Raw genomic sequence first — 18,263 nt, 5'->3', positions numbered from 1 at the left:
GCTCAAGTAGATTCAAAGCAAAATCTGTCAAGGCTTAGTCAAAATCGACCACTTTATGTTTCATTCCATACAACGAAAATGGAAAATATTTTTTTCCAGCCAAACTATTGGTTTTAGAGAAAAACGTTTCATAATATTTATTCATCAGAATAACATACCCTATCGATAGGTATTTTTTTCAAACAGAAATTGTGAAAAAAATATCGCTGAATATACAGGGTGTTTCTTGTAAGGTGTCAAGCCGAAGGCAGGTGATAGGTGAGGACTAGACCTATCGATTTCACCCCCATGTATGTTCTACGATTTTTCGTAGTTTAGAAGTTATCGTTAATTTTGTGATTTTTTCAAATTTTATGACCTAGTGGCTTAATTTTTTTTTATCTTTTTTTTGGGTTGACTTTACTTAGATTTCTTTTTTTTGACAGATTCCCTATTAGTTNGTAACGGAATCTCCGACTTACCACTTTAGTGGAGCGATTACAGAAAATAATGGCCTATTAAGTACATGTTTTTTTGTGTTATTATGAAAGTTTAGAATACTGCGCAGTTTTTAAAATTATTTTGGACCTATGGAAATTCTTTTTTTTTCTCATACATTTCAGTTGAAAATTTTAGAATGTTCTGCTAAAAGCATATTTTTTATGTTTCTAGCAAAAATTTTGTATCTTGCATCAAAGATAGGAAGGTGATTATTTTTTACAAATATCTGCAACTAATAGGGAATCTGTCAAAAAAAAGAAATCTGAGAAAAGTCAACCCAAAAAAAAGATAAAAAAAAATTAAGCCACTAGGTCATAAAATTTGAAAAAATCACAAAATTAACGATAACTTCTAAACTACGAAAAATCGTAGAACATACATGGGGGTGAAATCGATAGATCTAGTCCTCACCTATCACCTGCCTTCGGCTTGACACCTTACAAGAAACACCCTGTATATTTTCGTTAAATTTTTAAAGATATTCCAATAAAAAGTCACTTTTACTTACTTTTTTAAAAAATTTCAGAACCTCATAACTTGTGAACGGGCAACTTTGGGCGCGCGCTGATTGCGTAGGATTATAGTCAACAAGCCATAAAACAAGGCTCAAGTAGTTTCAAAGCAAGATCTGTCAAGGCTTAGTCGAAATCGACCACTTTTTCATTCCATACAACGAAAATGGAAAATATTTTTTTCCAGCCAAACTATTGGTTTTAGAGAAAAACTTGTGCAGCATTTATTAATCAGAATAACGTAACCTATCGATAGGTAATTTTTTCAAATAGAAATTGTGAGAAAAATCGCTATGTCCATAAATCGCAATTTCGATCCATAGTGCGCCGGCGCGATCATAGGCCAATGATTTGTCATGGGTCGCGCGACCTGTCATTGGCCTATGATCGCGCTGCGGCGATGGCAATCTGCACGCGTTGGTGTGGTTGAAGCTTTACTATCACTCGATATTATCTAAAGCCCGGTTTCCGAGCACGTATAATTTTGTCCAATGATCTCAAGCTACCCATCCTTATCGCTCGCGCGTAATTATGTTGCTGTCGCGCTCGCACACTCACTGCGGCCGCCCGTCGAACATTCGCGACAGCAATATAATTACGCACGAGCGATAAGGATGGGTAGCTTGGGGGTCATTGGACATAATTCTACGTGCTCGGCGACCAGACTATAAAAAGTAAATAAGTATGTTATGTTATTATGACTATCTGTGCTCGTTTCGAGTATTTTAATTGAAGTAGGATTTTTTATGAAATTGCATGTTCAAGTCTCTAACGCATTTTTAAATCACCTAATTTTGGTAACTACGTTAAGTACTGTTTCTAATTCAAATAACACCCTTAAATTGTATGTACACGATTACAATAATTATTTAAATAGTTTGTGCTAAAATTTCAAGTTTCCTATATAAAAATAATTGATTAGGGTTGCGTTTCCATTAAAGATGCGAGGAAAATACTTAGCGGTACCATGGAAACTTTTATGGACCTTTTTCATCGAAGCTAGTTGGTATACTGACTGTTGTTCAGCTGTGTGCGTTTGCTAACTACATCGCCTTATACGCGTGCGTAGGTTAGGTTACATTATAATTTAACTACGTCATATTATAATCTGACGGAGTTCATAATTTTACGATGACATAAACATCTCTCGTCTTTTTTTTAGTCTTTTTCATTACAGCTGCTCTAACCAAGTCATAGAAAATGGAAGTAATATGTACCATCCTAGACTGCATCTCACTTAACACCAGGTGCGATTGCGGTCAATAACCTGCCTTGTCTTGCATAAAAAAAAATGTACTGATATATTCCTAAATCGCGCACATCTTCGGTGGAAACGCAGCTTCAATGGTGGTTATTTATTATTTCTATTAATACATATTACAACAAACATATTTTCCAAGGTTAAAACAGTTACAAATTACCAGTAAAATACCTACTCAAAAGGTTGTCTTACAAAATGTACCTATAACCACAGATATAATACTAACTATAAAACTATGCAGATTGGAATGTTTATGTAAAAAAATATAATATGAATAAGCGTGTATTATGTCTTACAAGGCAATAATAAAATACTATAAGTACCGTCATGATAAAAACTCTGGCATACTTTTTAAAATGAATTGTATTTTAAATTCTGTATGAGATTGTACTTGATAACAATCGTGATCAAATCTACACCATACACTATAATTATATGGTGGAAAATCAACTTCTAAAGTAGTAACTTTCCAAAGTTAATACATTGTAGAATTTGCTCGTGACTACATTATATTTTATCATATAATATGGTTACCTAAATCCAGTGTTTTTAATTGTATCATCAAGGCTTCACCAAGCCACTAAAATAGATGATCTTACTAGTTACTTTTTTGTTATTTTCTGTACAAGTTCAGTAGAACTAAAACCAAAGTAAATAATGTACTGACTTTGTTAGCAAATATGTTTTTTGTCAAAGTTCATCTTTCAGCTTTGTCTATTTTTCATACAGTTCAAGCCTTGCCATGCCCGAGGTTATATCACGAAGGCACATTTAAATACAAATGCTTTAGACCGAAGTTTCAGCTGATGTACTATTTTTCCTAGAGTCAATCTTTCTACTTCCGCTCCACGACTCCTTGCGTCTTACTTCATTCTGAAATAATTCCATATTACTTCAAACTTATTGTTATCGTAAACAATTTAACGTATAACCACATAAAAATATTTATAAAATGGAATTTCGGAAGCATGCTTGGGTGAACACATTTTTCATGCGACAAAAGTGATATCAAAAGTTATATAAATTATGTAAGATACACATTTAAAGCGCTACATATAAATATTTGGGTACCTATGTTATTACGGAATTTTAAAATTGTGTGACACAACTACAAACATCGAAGATGGAAAGAAGGAAATTAAGAAAATACTAGTATTTTACTAATTTACTTACATCATAAGTTTAACGCTGCTTTTTCACTTATATACATAATTTTATTAAATCTATATTAGTATGTCTACAATATACAAAAGAGGATACTTATGGAAAAATAAACAGAAACATTGAAGAATTGCTATCTAATCTATGAGAAAACATTTAATATTTCACTAGAATCTTGATAGGAGTAAAGTAGAATATAAAAAGTTTTATAACTACAAACTACTAACATAATAATAGTATATTTACATATACACAGGAACCTAATAAAATACTAAGATCCGTATTATGAAATATCACTTAAAGGCGGTAATCTACAAGACTGAGGTTCTAATTCAACCAATAAGTTTGAGTATCATTTTATAATACCGACCTAAGTATGTGTACCTAGGTACCGAACGTTTGGAACATAATATTAATTTTATATGAAAATAACTAACAAAAATATGAAAAGAAGTTTTAGTGAAAGTTTGGTAAAGTCATAATGTTGATCATTATTTACAGCTGCTACGTAGAATTCTGTTGAAAACTTATTTTTTTCATAAATTCGTTCTCTATAAAAGAACCTGCATCTCACCTGATGGAAAGTGATGATCAGGCTGAAGGTGTAAGTGAGCCAGCTTCACCCGGAATCTGGTATGTGCTTAGTGCCTAACAATGTAAGCAGGTATGTTTTACATCGAGTTAAAAGAAGCTGATAAAAAGTAATCGTCTTTTGTAAAACTATAGAGATTTAGAGTAGGCGCACACCTTTGATTTTTCGTCGGCCGATAGTTTAGTCGGGCAGTTGATCAGTATGGGCATGTATGGGACTGCGCACACCACGCCGATTCGATTTGGCCGATTCTTCATACAATTTAAAATCGGGCACAACTATCGGCCAACTAAAAATCAACGGTGTGCGCCTACTCTTACTATGACTTGACCAAGATTTCCTATAAATCTAAAAAAGGTTCGCTTAACTTCATGCACGGTGTCGGGTGGGTACCATGCGTGCTCATCAAAACTTGGTGTCATTGACGCACACCTTCGTGGAATCCTCTTCATCCGCCTCATCCATGGTTGATAGACGCCTCTCAATCTCGGATAGTGTGGTTTTGGACATCAGTTTCTTGTGCTTGATACTGAAACATTGAAAAAGGTTTAAGCCCATTTAGATTTTTCCTTTTTTCAGCAGAAAAACTGTTTTGCCATTTGCAATCACTGTTTTGCAATCAAAAGATCCATTTGGATAAATAATTAGATTTTAGATAAATATTTCAGCTCGTCATATACCTACTTAATTTTACTTTTCTGAATATATTAACTTTGCTGTGATTCAGAAAGGACAATATTACTTTGTAATGATAATAAGTTGTTAATTCAAATTTTTATTCTATCTCAAAATATCTATTCATAAAGTTGTCAGTCCATCTAATTTATGATAAATTCTGTGCAAATATTCTAGTGAAAGGAACAGCTTTTACTTTAAAAACATACTTTTTCTTCCCTCCTTTGTGTTTGAAATCCTTCGATTCGCCTTTTTTGTTCTTGTTATCATTATTGACTTGTTTCCATATTCCCGTCTTGTTTACCTCTTCCGATATGTTTATTGACGCTAATGGTATGTTCATTATGTTACCATTGATCAACGGGATTTGTAGGTTTTCCTGGTACGGCGGAGGATTGCTTTTGTTCGTTACCTACAAGCAAAAATCCTGAGCGACACATTTAATCACAAAAAAACAAAAAAAAAACTGGAAAAATTGTGACAAAACTTACCTGTGTGTAAGACTAATAAAGTGACAAAATAAACACTGGACATGGAAAAGAAAACTACAATGGCAAAAATAAAAAGCTCATAAGTGAATAGTAACATACAATTTATTTCGGAGACAGCGAAGTGTACATGAACAACAAAAAATTACGCTAGTAAATGGCAGGATGACTAAGGAAAGAAATGTATCGCCTGATTGATTAATTGCGGCGGAAAAGGCGCAATATTTTTACATGCCATCCCACCTCTGCGTCTCCCAGCTCCCGTAATTCGTCCTGATTCCGCTTGGTCATTTCTGGCATTACGTCATCCAGGATCTTCATTTCTCGTCGAGTAAAAAAGAAATCCAAGGATTTCCTGATCCCGATCATTACTACCAACATGAGCGGGAACAGAATAGAGGTGGACGAGAACGATTTTATCACCCAAAGGCAAATAAGGCATGTCAATTGAATTGCTGTGAAAATGTGGACTCGACGTATTGGCACCTGAAAGATTCAAAACCAAGACATAAGTGTTGACAAGACATAATGATCAATACATACAAGACTGGGCGTTTTGTCAGTTCAGAACATGGAAATCACAATTACCTGTCTCAAGAACATGTGATCGGGTTGATATTTTTGCGGCATAAACATGATCAGAATTCTGTCAAAGAATTGAAGCCCTTTCAAAGATGCAACCCCCATGTATAAGAAAACTCCAAAAAGTACAGGCATTGGTATATGGCTCAATATTGGAGTCAGAACAACTGAACAGCCTATTGTTAAAAATATCAAAATATGGGTCACTCTTTGCTCTCTTACTCCTAAGAATTGGGGCTTTTCTCCTGGAGCTGCACATTCAGATTCTACTTTCAAGGAGTTCACGTGGTTGATGCTTAGAACTGTAGCCGCCACAAACCATGGCAACCCCATAATCGAGCAAATCTGTATCAAGATCGCTAAGACGAACAAGTCCAAATGATAGCCACATCCTTTCTTCAATTTGTTCTCTTTCCTATTGACTATCACAGCAGTTATTTGCTGGTCCATGAATATTAATATTGTGCCTAAAAGTGCTGGTAATATAGCAATGATGGCGGACCAAAAAGGGTTTCCATTAAATGGTGTTATGACCCATTCTCGTGTCGGGAGAGTAGGCTTAAATTCAGACGGCACTTCGAGTTTTGGTGTTTTAACACCCACTTTGTAATCTAAGAAGGACATTGATAAGATTGCAATAATTACAGAAAAATCACTGATGACTTGTCGGATCTGAAATGGAAAATTGAATGTAAATATTCAGCATTTTAAACCCAAAGTAATGTAGAAAACAATAATATTTTACCTTAGATGGGAAAAATAAAGAATTTTTGAAGTCCTTTAAAATGATTGATATCGTAAAAGTTCCCAAGAATAAAATGATCGACATCAAGTATACGTCCGGCACGTAAACTTTCGTATCACATCCTCCTCCTGCCAGAGTACCATTATAAAGCTGAAATAAGTACGAGTCACAGTTGTAAAGTTAGAAGATAAAATATACTTTAATTTGGCGTATAAACTTGATTGGCATGCTCAATACTACCTGACAAGACTCCTTGTCGACTAACGACCAATTAAACTGCTCGGGCACTCTGGAGTAATTACTTGGTAAACAGTAGCACTCATAATTGAGAACTTCATCAGGGCGTGTCTTTAGAGGGTATTTCTTGCCGATAGAAATTACATTTTCCACTGCCTGTAACATAATAAGTAAACAACTTAAATGAAATTGATATTTCTGAGCTGGCTCGTAATCATTTTAACTTGTCATTTTATGTTACCTTGTAAATAAATATAAACGCGATTAAAGTGGCAAAGTTTTCTTCGGTAAACCTCGTGATGTAGCAGACTAATGCACTCGCATCTATTGCTACCAGAATTATCAATATTATGGTTATCCATGTTCCAATACAAAACCTAAATGACATGTAATTCCAACCCAGCTGTCGGCAGAATTCAAACACTATAGTTTCGAATACTAGTACAGGCCCTGTAGATCCTAAAATTGTCAAAGGTTGTCCTGAAAAAAACCCATAGCCCATGCCACATACGAATCCTGATACGAGAGATTCCATGGCTGCCATGTTCTTTCCAGTTGCCTCTCCTAACAAGCCTCCAAAGGTTATGATAGGAGATAGACAAGCAAAGTAGAGGAAAATCCACGAAGCTATACATTGTAATGCTAATGCGTCTTTGAAATCCGACCAATACCAGGGCCTTTTCCTTTTTAGATCATTAACTAATCCTCCAAACAGTCTTCCAGTTCTTGCTAACCCTGATTCTTCTCTCTGTCTCTGTTCTTCTTCTTCTTCATCAGGTTCGTCTTTTGGATTATTATCATTTGGCCGTTTTCGGGGGTCTTGAGAAGGGATAGCAGCAGGAGGTTCAATACGTATTGCTGGATCCCATTCTCCGGGAGGTAAGACCGTTACAGCATCCAGAAACTCGTCTATACCAGCTAGCAAGTGATCTCTCTTTTTTGCGCGGTAGGCAACTTCATGAAATATTTCATCCGACATCAACGTAGCCATTGCCCGTCCGATTTCGTGGAAACTAGAATTACTGTTCGGTGGTCCTAATAACACGAACATAAATCGAGTCGGTACTGGTACTTCTGTAAGATCTCCCATTATAGTTCCAGTTTTAAGTCTGACGAAAGCTGAGAGAGTCTTTTCAAGGAAGTCTACTTCACCGACTAATATGTTAGAAGCTTCAGCCCCTTGTGGTATCTTACGCATAAAATTCACGTTGCTTTTGTGGTTTATATCGCCATTCATTGGTAGATCACCAGAACTATGGTTTCTTTGCATTGAAAGACTACTGGGGCTTTTCACCATACCTTCATCATGGCCGGAACCTGGAAGAACATAAAAAAAAAATTAATATCAAATTCATTCATGCAAAAAACATCAGAAAGCTTGCTGTGGTTTAAAATAATTGTTCAACTTAACCGTGTGCATTCGAATTACGTAACTGTGGTCTAAATAATAAATTATTAAATTACACATTGTGATGATTGTAATGTGTCCTGTGTTGTTTAAAATGAAATTAACCTAAATAACTATGATACCGTGAAATATTTACTTAAGGTAGCAATACAACAATTTCAACGCTTGTAGTCAAAAATCCTAAACTAAATGAGATCTACCTATTGAATTGAACCTAGTTTATTGAACAAATATTCAAGCATGAGCAAAGCTTACAAAAGTGGCAGACTGTTTGAAAACATAACGCAATGTAGCTGTAAAATAAACACATCGAATGATTAATATCAGAGGTTGAAATGATTTGAAAGAATCCAATGACACAAAAAGTAAAAAGTAAGGAAAGAAGAAAAACATTGACGAAGACAGTTATAAGGATAAGCGGTTACCCGCATTGGGGATGCCTAGGAAACGATTGAAATCTCCTTTGTGGGAGTGTCCACTTGTAGAACCGCCTTCATCCACTGCAATGGAATACAATGCCAATTTTCAAGAATCTTATATTAATAAAAAATTGTTTCCGACAAACAGTACACGTGGTATCGACACAAACATTATACATATACAAGATAAATATTTAGCGTTCAATGCGTGCGATTCGTGAAGTTTTTACAAATTGGTGTGGCTGGTGTGGTGGGGTTTCTGCACACATTTTACCGTTCCAATCGCTCGCCTGACCGGGCACTGCCAGATACGAGCCTCTGGCATCAGATGCTTGAAGAAGAGCAGTATGGGGCGAAGAGGTGGACCCCCGACAACTCCTCGCACTGGAGCGTCGAGAGCCACCTTCCTGCAAATCTGATAGGATACCGCCACAATACCCATTTAAAATTTATTCTAACTCCATTCCCGGAATTGTTTTGATTCTCCAAAAAACAAACATACTCACTTTTACAAGAAGAATGATTCCGTCCAATATCAGCAAGCGACCTGATTAAAGGTAGTCGTGACATGTTATTGTGATTTCGCCTCTCATGTTGATGCCTATGTCTTCTTAGCAAAGCGTCTTTCACTTTCTCTCTACTATCATATCCTAAAGATCCGTCAGCTACCATGCTGTCCAGAACATGATCGGCTACTTGTTCTAAAGAATTCGCTTCCATATCCAAGATTACTGATCCGTTTAGTATTAGGCTTCGGAGTTCGAAGAGTGAGTGAAGAGATAACGTAGCCACGTGAGGCTTCGACCATCTATTGCCACCTTCCTCCACATCTTCTTCGAATTTAATCCATCGTGCTGTTTCTTTCCATTCCAGTTCATCTCCATCCTTAACCAGCTCTTCCATCTCAGAAAACAGGGGATGCGATTCGAGGGTGCCATCGTCAAGATCCTCACCAAGTATAAATTGTACTCTTTGCGCTGGTGGTGTTACTGTAAAATGAATGCAGTTTTATATCAAAATCAGTTTTAAATTTATAAAATTCTGGCTCACATTTACAAATTGGATTTCTATCATCTAAAAAGGAAATAAATTTCAAAAATAGATAGAATTTTAAAACTAATTCAATCGGAGATAATGAAAACCAAAATGTGGAATGGGCAGACGTTGTTTCTAAACATGCGACGTCGATTTCCAAAAGTTCATGCTTATCAGAGCTTCAGTGGAAAATATCTACACCACCATTCTATTGCGAAAGATAATATGCTTTTAATGTTTGAACAGTATATTCGCGGAAAAATTTGCAAGGTAACGTTAACTTAACGATGACTTTGGATACTGTACAAAAACATATCCGCAATAGAATGGTGGCTTCAATGAAGACGTTAAACACAAAGATGGAGTTCAAATCAGAATTAACGCTAATCTTTTGGTAGGTAGTTCCTTACATGTTTCGCCGTCATCCGTGACGCTCAATCTTCTGACGCGAGCCATTATAGGGGGTCCTATGGATTTTAATAATTTTGCATATTTTGTGGAAATAAATACCGGTATAAGTCTAAAAATTAACATACAAATAGCTTGGAAAATAGATTGAAGTTGAAAGTATGAAAAGGTCAGATCTATTGTGAGAAGATACAAAAGATTTCCGATTGAGTTGATTCCGAGCACAGTTCAAAATATTGTGTAATATTTACGATAGGGACGTTATAAACAGGGACATAGGTGTGGAAAACATAGTAATTTAAACTTTCGTGTAGAGCTAATTAAACGGGCCTTATTTATTTGGTAGGTACACATGGAATTTGAAATCCCCTGCAAATTGAGTATTTCTAAGGACTCTTTAATTTACAAGACCATAATATCAATTGCTTTGAACCTTACTACAAATTGATCACCTTTGTTCTCTTCTGAAAAATCCGATCAAAGAGCAATCGCAGACCTTTATGGTAATGTGTAATCAGAAATCGGTTGCTAAGATCCTCTTAACTTTAATTCCTTCTCACAAGGTTACTAAGTATAGAATTTTCATTATTTTGAGTAAATAACGTTGCCAACATCAAAGAGTATAACGAGCTTTGTGTACGTCAATAGACCTAATTTGCTGTAGAAATGCTTTACTAAATATTCAAGCGGCATACCATAGGTTAAACAAATGTTTTACATTTTAGGATACACAACACAAATCACATTCCTAAAGAAATCCCTGTGTCAACTGAAATAAGGTTTAATCGTATCAAACTAAACACAATTTCCGCTCCGAATATCTGTGTAGATAGCCCTAAAATTGGTACCTAATTGAATTTTACGCCTTGCTTTCATTCGAATACCGAAACGAGTTTTATTCATAGAAATATGGGTAATCGATTAGCTGAAGGTCTTGTATTTGGGGCACTGATCATATTTAGAACTTCGATGATTAGCGATATAAATCATAGGCCCATTGGAAAAGAGTTCCAATTGCCTTTCAGGTTATGGTATAATTGGCTGAACATCCAAATCTTGTAAGTAAATGTTCTCACAACAGTCACAACTTTAATATTAGTTTATTGTGTTAGACCTGTCATAAGGGCTAAATTGAGACTGATTATGTTTCCGGATAGGATCAGGGTCAGGACTTTTAGGGCTTTGTCGAGACGCAAAGTCTCTAAAGTCTTTAAGTAAAATTATCGTTTAATCCACTGCGGGATGAAACCAATATAAAGTGATCCCTGGTCCATTACTCTTGTTTTGATAATAGCTAGGTCTTTGATCGAAGAGTGTCCTACTCCTACCACATTGGTCTGATATTGTCTAGGATCTATTGAGAACATCTAAAGAGGCTGAATTTTCTCTCACCTGGCCTGTCAGCATCCTTATCCCCATTGCGATGGTGGTGCTTGTGTTTCCTATGGGAGTGTCGCCGGGCCGGCACGTGGACCCCAACGAAGACTGTATGAGCCCGGTGCCCTAGAAAAAAAAAACAATGGTTAAAGGTTTTAATTCGAATTTTAATTTTGATGACGCACTTGATGAAGTACCAGGCTCTTAAGAGGTCGCTTGATTGACATCTGTTAGTGCCAAAACACCTTAAAATGCCTCCTATAAGACTTGATTTTCTCTAACACAGACGTCGCGTCGACCGCGCGTACAAATATACATTGAACGAACTTATTACACGCCACACTGCTCCGAGACACTACTATTACATTTCATCAGAAAGTCTGAAGGATGTGCTCTATTTCGAAACCATGACAATTGATATGACAACAAAGAACACTGCGTGTAAAGTGGTGACTGAGTTGTTTCGACGCTTCCTCTCAGCACTTGTCAAATACATGAGTGTCTCGAAGCGCTTATTAGATTATGAGACATGTTATGATGATGACTGACGATTTGTAGAATAAAATTGGTTAGAAGTAAGTAAAAAGTTGAGCATTCGATAGTTAGAGTAGGCGCACACCGTTGATTTTTCGTCGGCCGATAGTTTAGTCGGGCTGTTGATCAGTATGGGCATGTATGGGAGTGTGCACACTACGCCGATTCGATTTGGCCGATTATTCATACAATTTGAAATCGGGCACAACTATTGGCCAACTAAAAATCAACGGTGTGCGCCTACTCTTATGGGACAAGTACGACTGTTGATGAATAAGTTCCACTTTTACCCTATGCTACTAATGTAACAGCGTTTACACAAACCTGATATTTATTGACATTCTCGCCCACGTGAGTTTAAAAGTTTATTGAAATAAAATAAGGGATATTTCTTTGTGGACAAGCCGTCAGACGCAGGGTTAGATGACGCAATACTTGGTGTTATAAAATTATGAAAATATTTATACTACCACGATAAAAATCTTGTCGAACTTTGCTTAGGTTTGAGGCTGGTGTAACTATGACGAGGTCTAGAACTATTTTTGAACTCAAGCGTAGGTAGATTGAAGTCATTTATTGATTGGTTAACTAGCTTTCCGACCGCGGCTTCGCCCGCGTGGAATTTTTCGGTTTTTTAAATCACCTATGACACTCAATAATGTGGCTTTCTATTGGTGAAATAATTTTTAAAATCGGTTTAGTAGATCCCGAGATTACCCCTTACAATTTTACAAATAAGTATACAAACACACAAACTTTGCCTCTTTTTAATATTAGTATATTTATTTATTTATTTATAGTATAGATTTATGTAATGTTTGATGGGGCCAACTTACTACAAATAAATGAATCAATAAGAGGATTACTAAATAGTGTGACTGAAGAGTAGAGTTCATGGAAGAAGACAGCGATTCCCCAAGGTAAGACCTGGCTATAGCCACGGGGTTAACGATTTATGTCCCAGCTTTGGTTAGGGTTAATATGGTACCATTGACATGAAGTAAGACGATGAAGATGAATGTGAAAAGGGTGAAGGTATTTGCTATTTTCATGACTGACCACACAGCACAAATGGAAATAAAAGTATAGGTTTGGCAATTCCAAAATGAACTAGGAGGGCAAATGATGATGAAGAAACCCTAATATTATGTGTGTGTTTGAGTATGATAAATTACATGCTAATGGATCCTCTTTTATCACATTTAGGCGTTCATATGTATGTAGATTTAGCACTGAATAATTTGGAAAGGTCTCGTTTAGATTGCCGGCACAAATAACTAATTTACGATTCATAGACTAGTCGAAAACGTTTATTTATTCTGTTTTGTGGTAGCCGAATGCATAGCTATTATCTACATCGTTGTCTCTCTTCGTTGCATCCTTTACAATAACGATATTTTGTTCATTCAACTTAATGATTTCAGAGATTAGTGCTTCAGAATAATAACATTCCTTGACGATTTCGAATCGATAAGTTCCTAAATATAGTTCCTGTCCTGTTTCTCTCTCACGCCAGAAAAGATGAATGATGATCTCAAGAGATTTCGACAAAACAGAAACCACGAAATTATTTTCGAAGTAGGCATACCTACTTAGACTGTGAAAGCCTCACAATATGCTTATGTCCATCCATTCGAATACGTGTCGCTTTTAATTTTGTTATGAGATCTGTGATCTATTTCATCGTGTGAACTTTCGCCAATGAGGGTTTTCGCGAATGAAAAATCCGCCAGATGGCAATACATAGACGCGAGGTCCAAATGCTGCATGATTGGTTATTTTTTACATGACATTGACAGATATGTCAAAATCCACCAATCACGCAGCAGTCAGACCCCACATCTACGTCCCGCCATCTAGCGGATCTTTCATTCGCGAAAACCCTCATTTATTAGGTTTACAAAAGAAACACAAACAGTTTTCCAAAGTCGTCTTGTGTCTAAACTTGTAAAATTTAGGATATCAAGACCGTTTACCATTTTAGTGGGCGTTGGTATTTTTATTCGCTCGAAGCAAATTTTCTACTCCAAGTAAGTAGGTATGCTTGAAACTAGCAGCCACGTAATGTATTCAGCTGGTAACTCATTAAGACCGTTCCAGTGGGTGGAGGGCTGTCAATAGAGTGAACAAGTTACCTGGTATTTCTCATTAGATAGATATTAAAAAATAATTAGAATTGCGACAGTAATTGTGTGGGTATTTTAATTAGTTCTTTTAAAGATTCTGTATAAGGCTGACTTCTATTGAATGATGTCCTGAAAAACAATAAGACCTAAATTGAACTAGTACCTACTTTTTAATCATCTTTTTTAACATTTAATTTTCAGCTTTGATCAAAGGTAAGATCAAAGGTAAGACGACTAGCAAATTAAAAAGATAATTTAACAAAAATGCCAATCTTTTATCATTTCAATTTATATATGGATGATCTTTCTATCCAGGCATGTACCTGTTGTCCGTGAATTGAATACGTGATGAGGAAAATTCTATCAGGATCAATGGAAAGAAAGAAAGGTCGGTACAAACAAAACGTTTAAATATTTAATGTTAAAGACCCTTGGACATTTTGGACAATGTTAAATAGTATCTTTTAATAATGTAAACATTCATTATTGATTCGTGATTGTTTTAAACACGACTCTAAACACGACTATTTCAAATGTTACAGGAAATTATGAATGGCACCGACTTTTATTTTGCGCTACAACATTGAAATAGCGAAGAATATTGTCTTAAAAGCCAATATGACCTTATTATTTATCCTGCTAACTCCTAGACGCAGACATTTAGAACAGGCAGTCTAATAAAGAACAATATGAGTTTGAAATCATAATTATTATAGCAATTATAGTTACCACCCAGTCTTAGTCCGCTTTTTTTTGGGAATAATGTAACTTGTGTAGCTAGGTGGGATTTTGGTTTTTGTGAAGTTCCATTATAATAGGTAAATGTCTTCTAAAATGGTTCTCAATTTCCCAGACTACGGACGATAGCGAGGAACATTTAATTTGGGGGAGAAAAACGAAAATTAATTTAGGTCGGGACAGTGGCGGCGTAAGGCGTAGGCGACGTGGGCCACCGCCTACGGCCTCGCGGAACAAGGGGCCTCGCGCATCAAAAATTTTGAAAAAATGTATACAAGGTAGAGATGACAATATCACAATACGACAATAAATGCAAACATTGACTATTAAATATAAATTCTTGATAGCTAAACAATGTAGTTAAAAAAATTTTTTTTTTTTCCAAACAAATTCAGCCATAATCAGACACAAAATTAAGCAACAACGCCAATAACACGGTTTTAAGTGACGAACATTATTCTTTGGCGCAATATTCCTTTAAAAATAATCACTGAATCAAGAAATCAGAAACTGTCAATGAATAGACGAATAGACCGTTTGCTTGACCCGTTTTTTTTTTTTTTTATAAAATCCGTCTTCAGGTCGCCACAGAACAAGGCCTCGCGAAATCTGTCTTGCCCACATCAAATTTAGGTCTTGCCCCGCCACTGGGTCGGGACAAACTTGATTGATTGTGTTTTGATTAAGCAACGGGACTCAATTATTAAGGAATAACTAACAAGACTATTTTAACTATTAATACGGCACTTTTACTCGTATGTTTACATGAAAGTAGAGATTCATAAATTATTAAATAAAAACCTTATTTACCTACAGTAGGCGCGCGAGTTCATGTCCATCGGGGCCTTACTTACTTACCTACTTATTTACTTATACTTACTTATAAGTTGCAAAAAATATGGAATAAGTAGATAAGGTTGACCTACTTAATTGGTAATAATTATCGATATCGTCATTAGCATAATTAGTTAGGTAACAGCACTACCGCATTCCTCAGGATGGACATGAACTCGCGCGCCTACTGTAACTTAACCGTGGGACTTTCCTCTTTCCAGTTTTTTCCCCTTTCCAGACTTAAAACAATTGACGAAATATAAATCTGGGTAAAGCCGTCTCAATGATTTATTTATTTAGATTATTTCATGTCAATGTTCAATAATCCTTTTCTTTTATTCGTCCATAATGTAGGTACTTAAGTTAATGGGAAACCCTGACTGAACCCATTGTGCACCCTGACTGGGTTCTGCCAATAACCCTCCTTCTGGCGCAGTCGAGTAAAAAAGGAAACTTTTTTTATGACTTGAAAAGCCTATGGTCTAATGTCCGTTTTCACCATCAATCCCTAATTTTTAAGTGACCCGTATGAAAACAAAATCCCTGTTATGGTTTCCTTAGGAGTTAAAAATTAAGGATTGATGGTGAAAACGGACGTAAGTAAGTATTCTACTGAGTCTAGGGTTGTGAATTTAATTGTCACCCACACAATAGAACATGTGGCAGTATATTTTACGGAGATTCAGTTCACCGCTAAGACTTAAATGGAAATGCTTGAAGCGTATTCGTAAACCCAGTAGTAACAAGATTTATGTACACCGAAGCGTATCTGCCTGGAATCGATTTAATCTGCCACCCAGGTGTTAAAGTGTCGAGATCCGGATCTAGATATCGGGGTCAGGTGTCTTTACAGCCTAGGTCGACTGAAACGCTTGTAGATTCCTTTGAATGCAGTTTGGTTTCTTTATTTAGGTAAGTACTACAGTCTAATTTTTTAGAAATCAGCAGAAATGTCATCAAAAATGGCCAACTGACATAAAAATATTTTTAGTCTGTGAACTAGTGATGCGACAAAACCTCTCGTTAATCGCGAAGTGAAATTATTGTAGTACTTGCGTATCATCGCCGGGTGATCGTCAAAATACTAAAAATATGCAACAAAGTCGCAACATTGAATGTGATTGTGAACTGATTATGAAATTTTCGAGAACAGGAAACAAACTGTATGCACAGATGTAATCAAAAAACACACTGGACAGTAAAACAATCAATGATATCCGTAAAGATATTAAACTTCAAATAGTTGCAAAAAGTTCTGTTTGACAGGGTTGCTACTAGTGACATCTCGCTCGCTCAGTTCTTTGTTGCTCTATTCCGCTAGGGAGGTAATTTAAGATGCTATCAATTGAAAGAAAATTTTATTTTCTTTTATTTTATTTACTTATATAGGAAAATAAGCAATGGAACAATACGTAAGCATAATTGCATAAAAAAGTAAAATAATTTCGTTTAAATAAAACCGACTAAAAATTAAACTGACTCCGAAAAAGTATACACTAAAAGTAGAAAAATAATTTTACGTTATCTCCAATATTGTCGAAGTTATCGCTGGAAAACTAAACAAAGTAGGTATCTTATATTTTTTATTTAAAATTAATCAGTAATCGGAATAAGTGAATACTTAAAATAATATCGATTAAATTTACAGATTATTGTCTATGACTCACAGGTTACAGCACTGATGTGTCAGAGACAAGTCATAGACAATATGGAGATAACACATGATTTTAAACGTCAAGTCAATTTGACAAGTCTCACAAATTTTCATCGTCCACGTATTTTGCTAAAATAATTTGTTTCAAAGATTGATTTCAAACTTGTATGAACGTGAAAATGAAGTTGGTTGGTTCATGGGCTTGTTAAATAATGTGTATGATATTATGAACACGTAAGTGATTATGGTGTAATTGTGTATGAAAGTGTTTGTTTACATCTCTGCTGGATTCTAAAAAATCAAGGTATAGTTTCGCCTGCTTGGATTTCAGCTTGTCAGAGAAAGGTTTTATAGTGATCCGCAGTCAAGAATCTTGACTCAAAAACACTTATGCCCGTTTTCACCATCAATCCCTAATTTTTATTTGACCCCTATGACAACAAAATTCCTTATGTTACTATAGGGGTCACTTAAAATTTAGGGATTAATGGTGAAAACGGACATTAAAATCATAAACCTACATTTTAATATCCCTAAAGGAAAGGTAAATACACTTTTTCAACCCAGTAAGTTTTATCTCCACAATAGGTAGCGGCATAGGTTGTTGTGAAACCCAATGAAAACGTACCTAGTACCTACGAGTACATACTAAAAAGGTCTTACTACATACCTATACCTACATTAAAATTTATAAATAAATAAGTAACTTACACTTTGAAATCTGCTCCAGTGTCGTAAGAGACTACATTTGTAGTTAAAAATTTGCTTTCAGATTTCATATTGATGAAATCTGAATGATGAATTAATGAATTTGAGGGTTTTCGCGAATGAAAGATCCGCTAGATGGCGGGACGTGGATGTGGGGTCTGACTGCTGCGTGATTGGTGGATTTTGACATATCTGTCAATGTCATGTCAAAAATAACCAATCATGCAGCATTTGGACCTCGCGTCTACGTATTGCCATCTGGCGGATTTTTCATTCGCGAAAACCCTCA

At 35.8% G+C, this 18,263-nt stretch overlaps 1 protein-coding gene across 4 annotated transcripts in view; it reads right to left on the bottom strand.

Annotated features, from left to right (window-relative positions):
* Positions 1-1,650: 1,650 nt before the first annotated feature.
* Positions 1,651-18,263, bottom strand: part of Ndae1 (Na[+]-driven anion exchanger 1) — a 31,238-nt gene continuing 14,625 nt past the window's right edge. Inside the window, exons 3-14 of one of the 4 annotated variants that reach the window (XM_028307813.1) lie at positions 11,396-11,506; positions 10,006-10,062; positions 9,067-9,549; positions 8,835-8,975; positions 6,975-8,050; positions 6,737-6,889; positions 6,497-6,646; positions 5,758-6,423; positions 5,413-5,655; positions 4,891-5,093; positions 4,439-4,535; positions 1,651-3,126 (exon numbers count right to left, since the gene is read on the bottom strand). In XM_028307813.1, coding sequence (XP_028163614.1) covers positions 3,040-3,126; positions 4,439-4,535; positions 4,891-5,093; positions 5,413-5,655; positions 5,758-6,423; positions 6,497-6,646; positions 6,737-6,889; positions 6,975-8,050; positions 8,835-8,975; positions 9,067-9,549; positions 10,006-10,062; positions 11,396-11,506 — 3,467 coding nt within the window. In that variant the 3' untranslated portion in view covers positions 1,651-3,039. Of the gene's footprint in view, positions 3,127-4,438; positions 4,536-4,890; positions 5,094-5,165; positions 5,656-5,757; positions 6,424-6,496; positions 6,647-6,736; positions 6,890-6,974; positions 8,051-8,566; positions 8,642-8,834; positions 8,976-9,066; positions 9,550-10,005; positions 10,063-11,395; positions 11,507-18,263 lie in introns of those variants that run through there. The other 3 variants (XM_028307810.1, XM_028307811.1, XM_028307812.1) reach the window with 3 other exon arrangements.

This window comes from Ostrinia furnacalis, unplaced genomic scaffold (genome assembly GCF_004193835.3).
Source record: "Ostrinia furnacalis isolate ACB-3 unplaced genomic scaffold, ASM419383v2 OfSCF2350, whole genome shotgun sequence".
Lineage (NCBI taxonomy): Eukaryota > Metazoa > Arthropoda > Insecta > Lepidoptera > Crambidae > Ostrinia > Ostrinia furnacalis.
The sequence above is the reverse complement of the archived record's forward strand: the minus strand, read 5'-3'. Positions and strand labels throughout refer to the sequence as shown.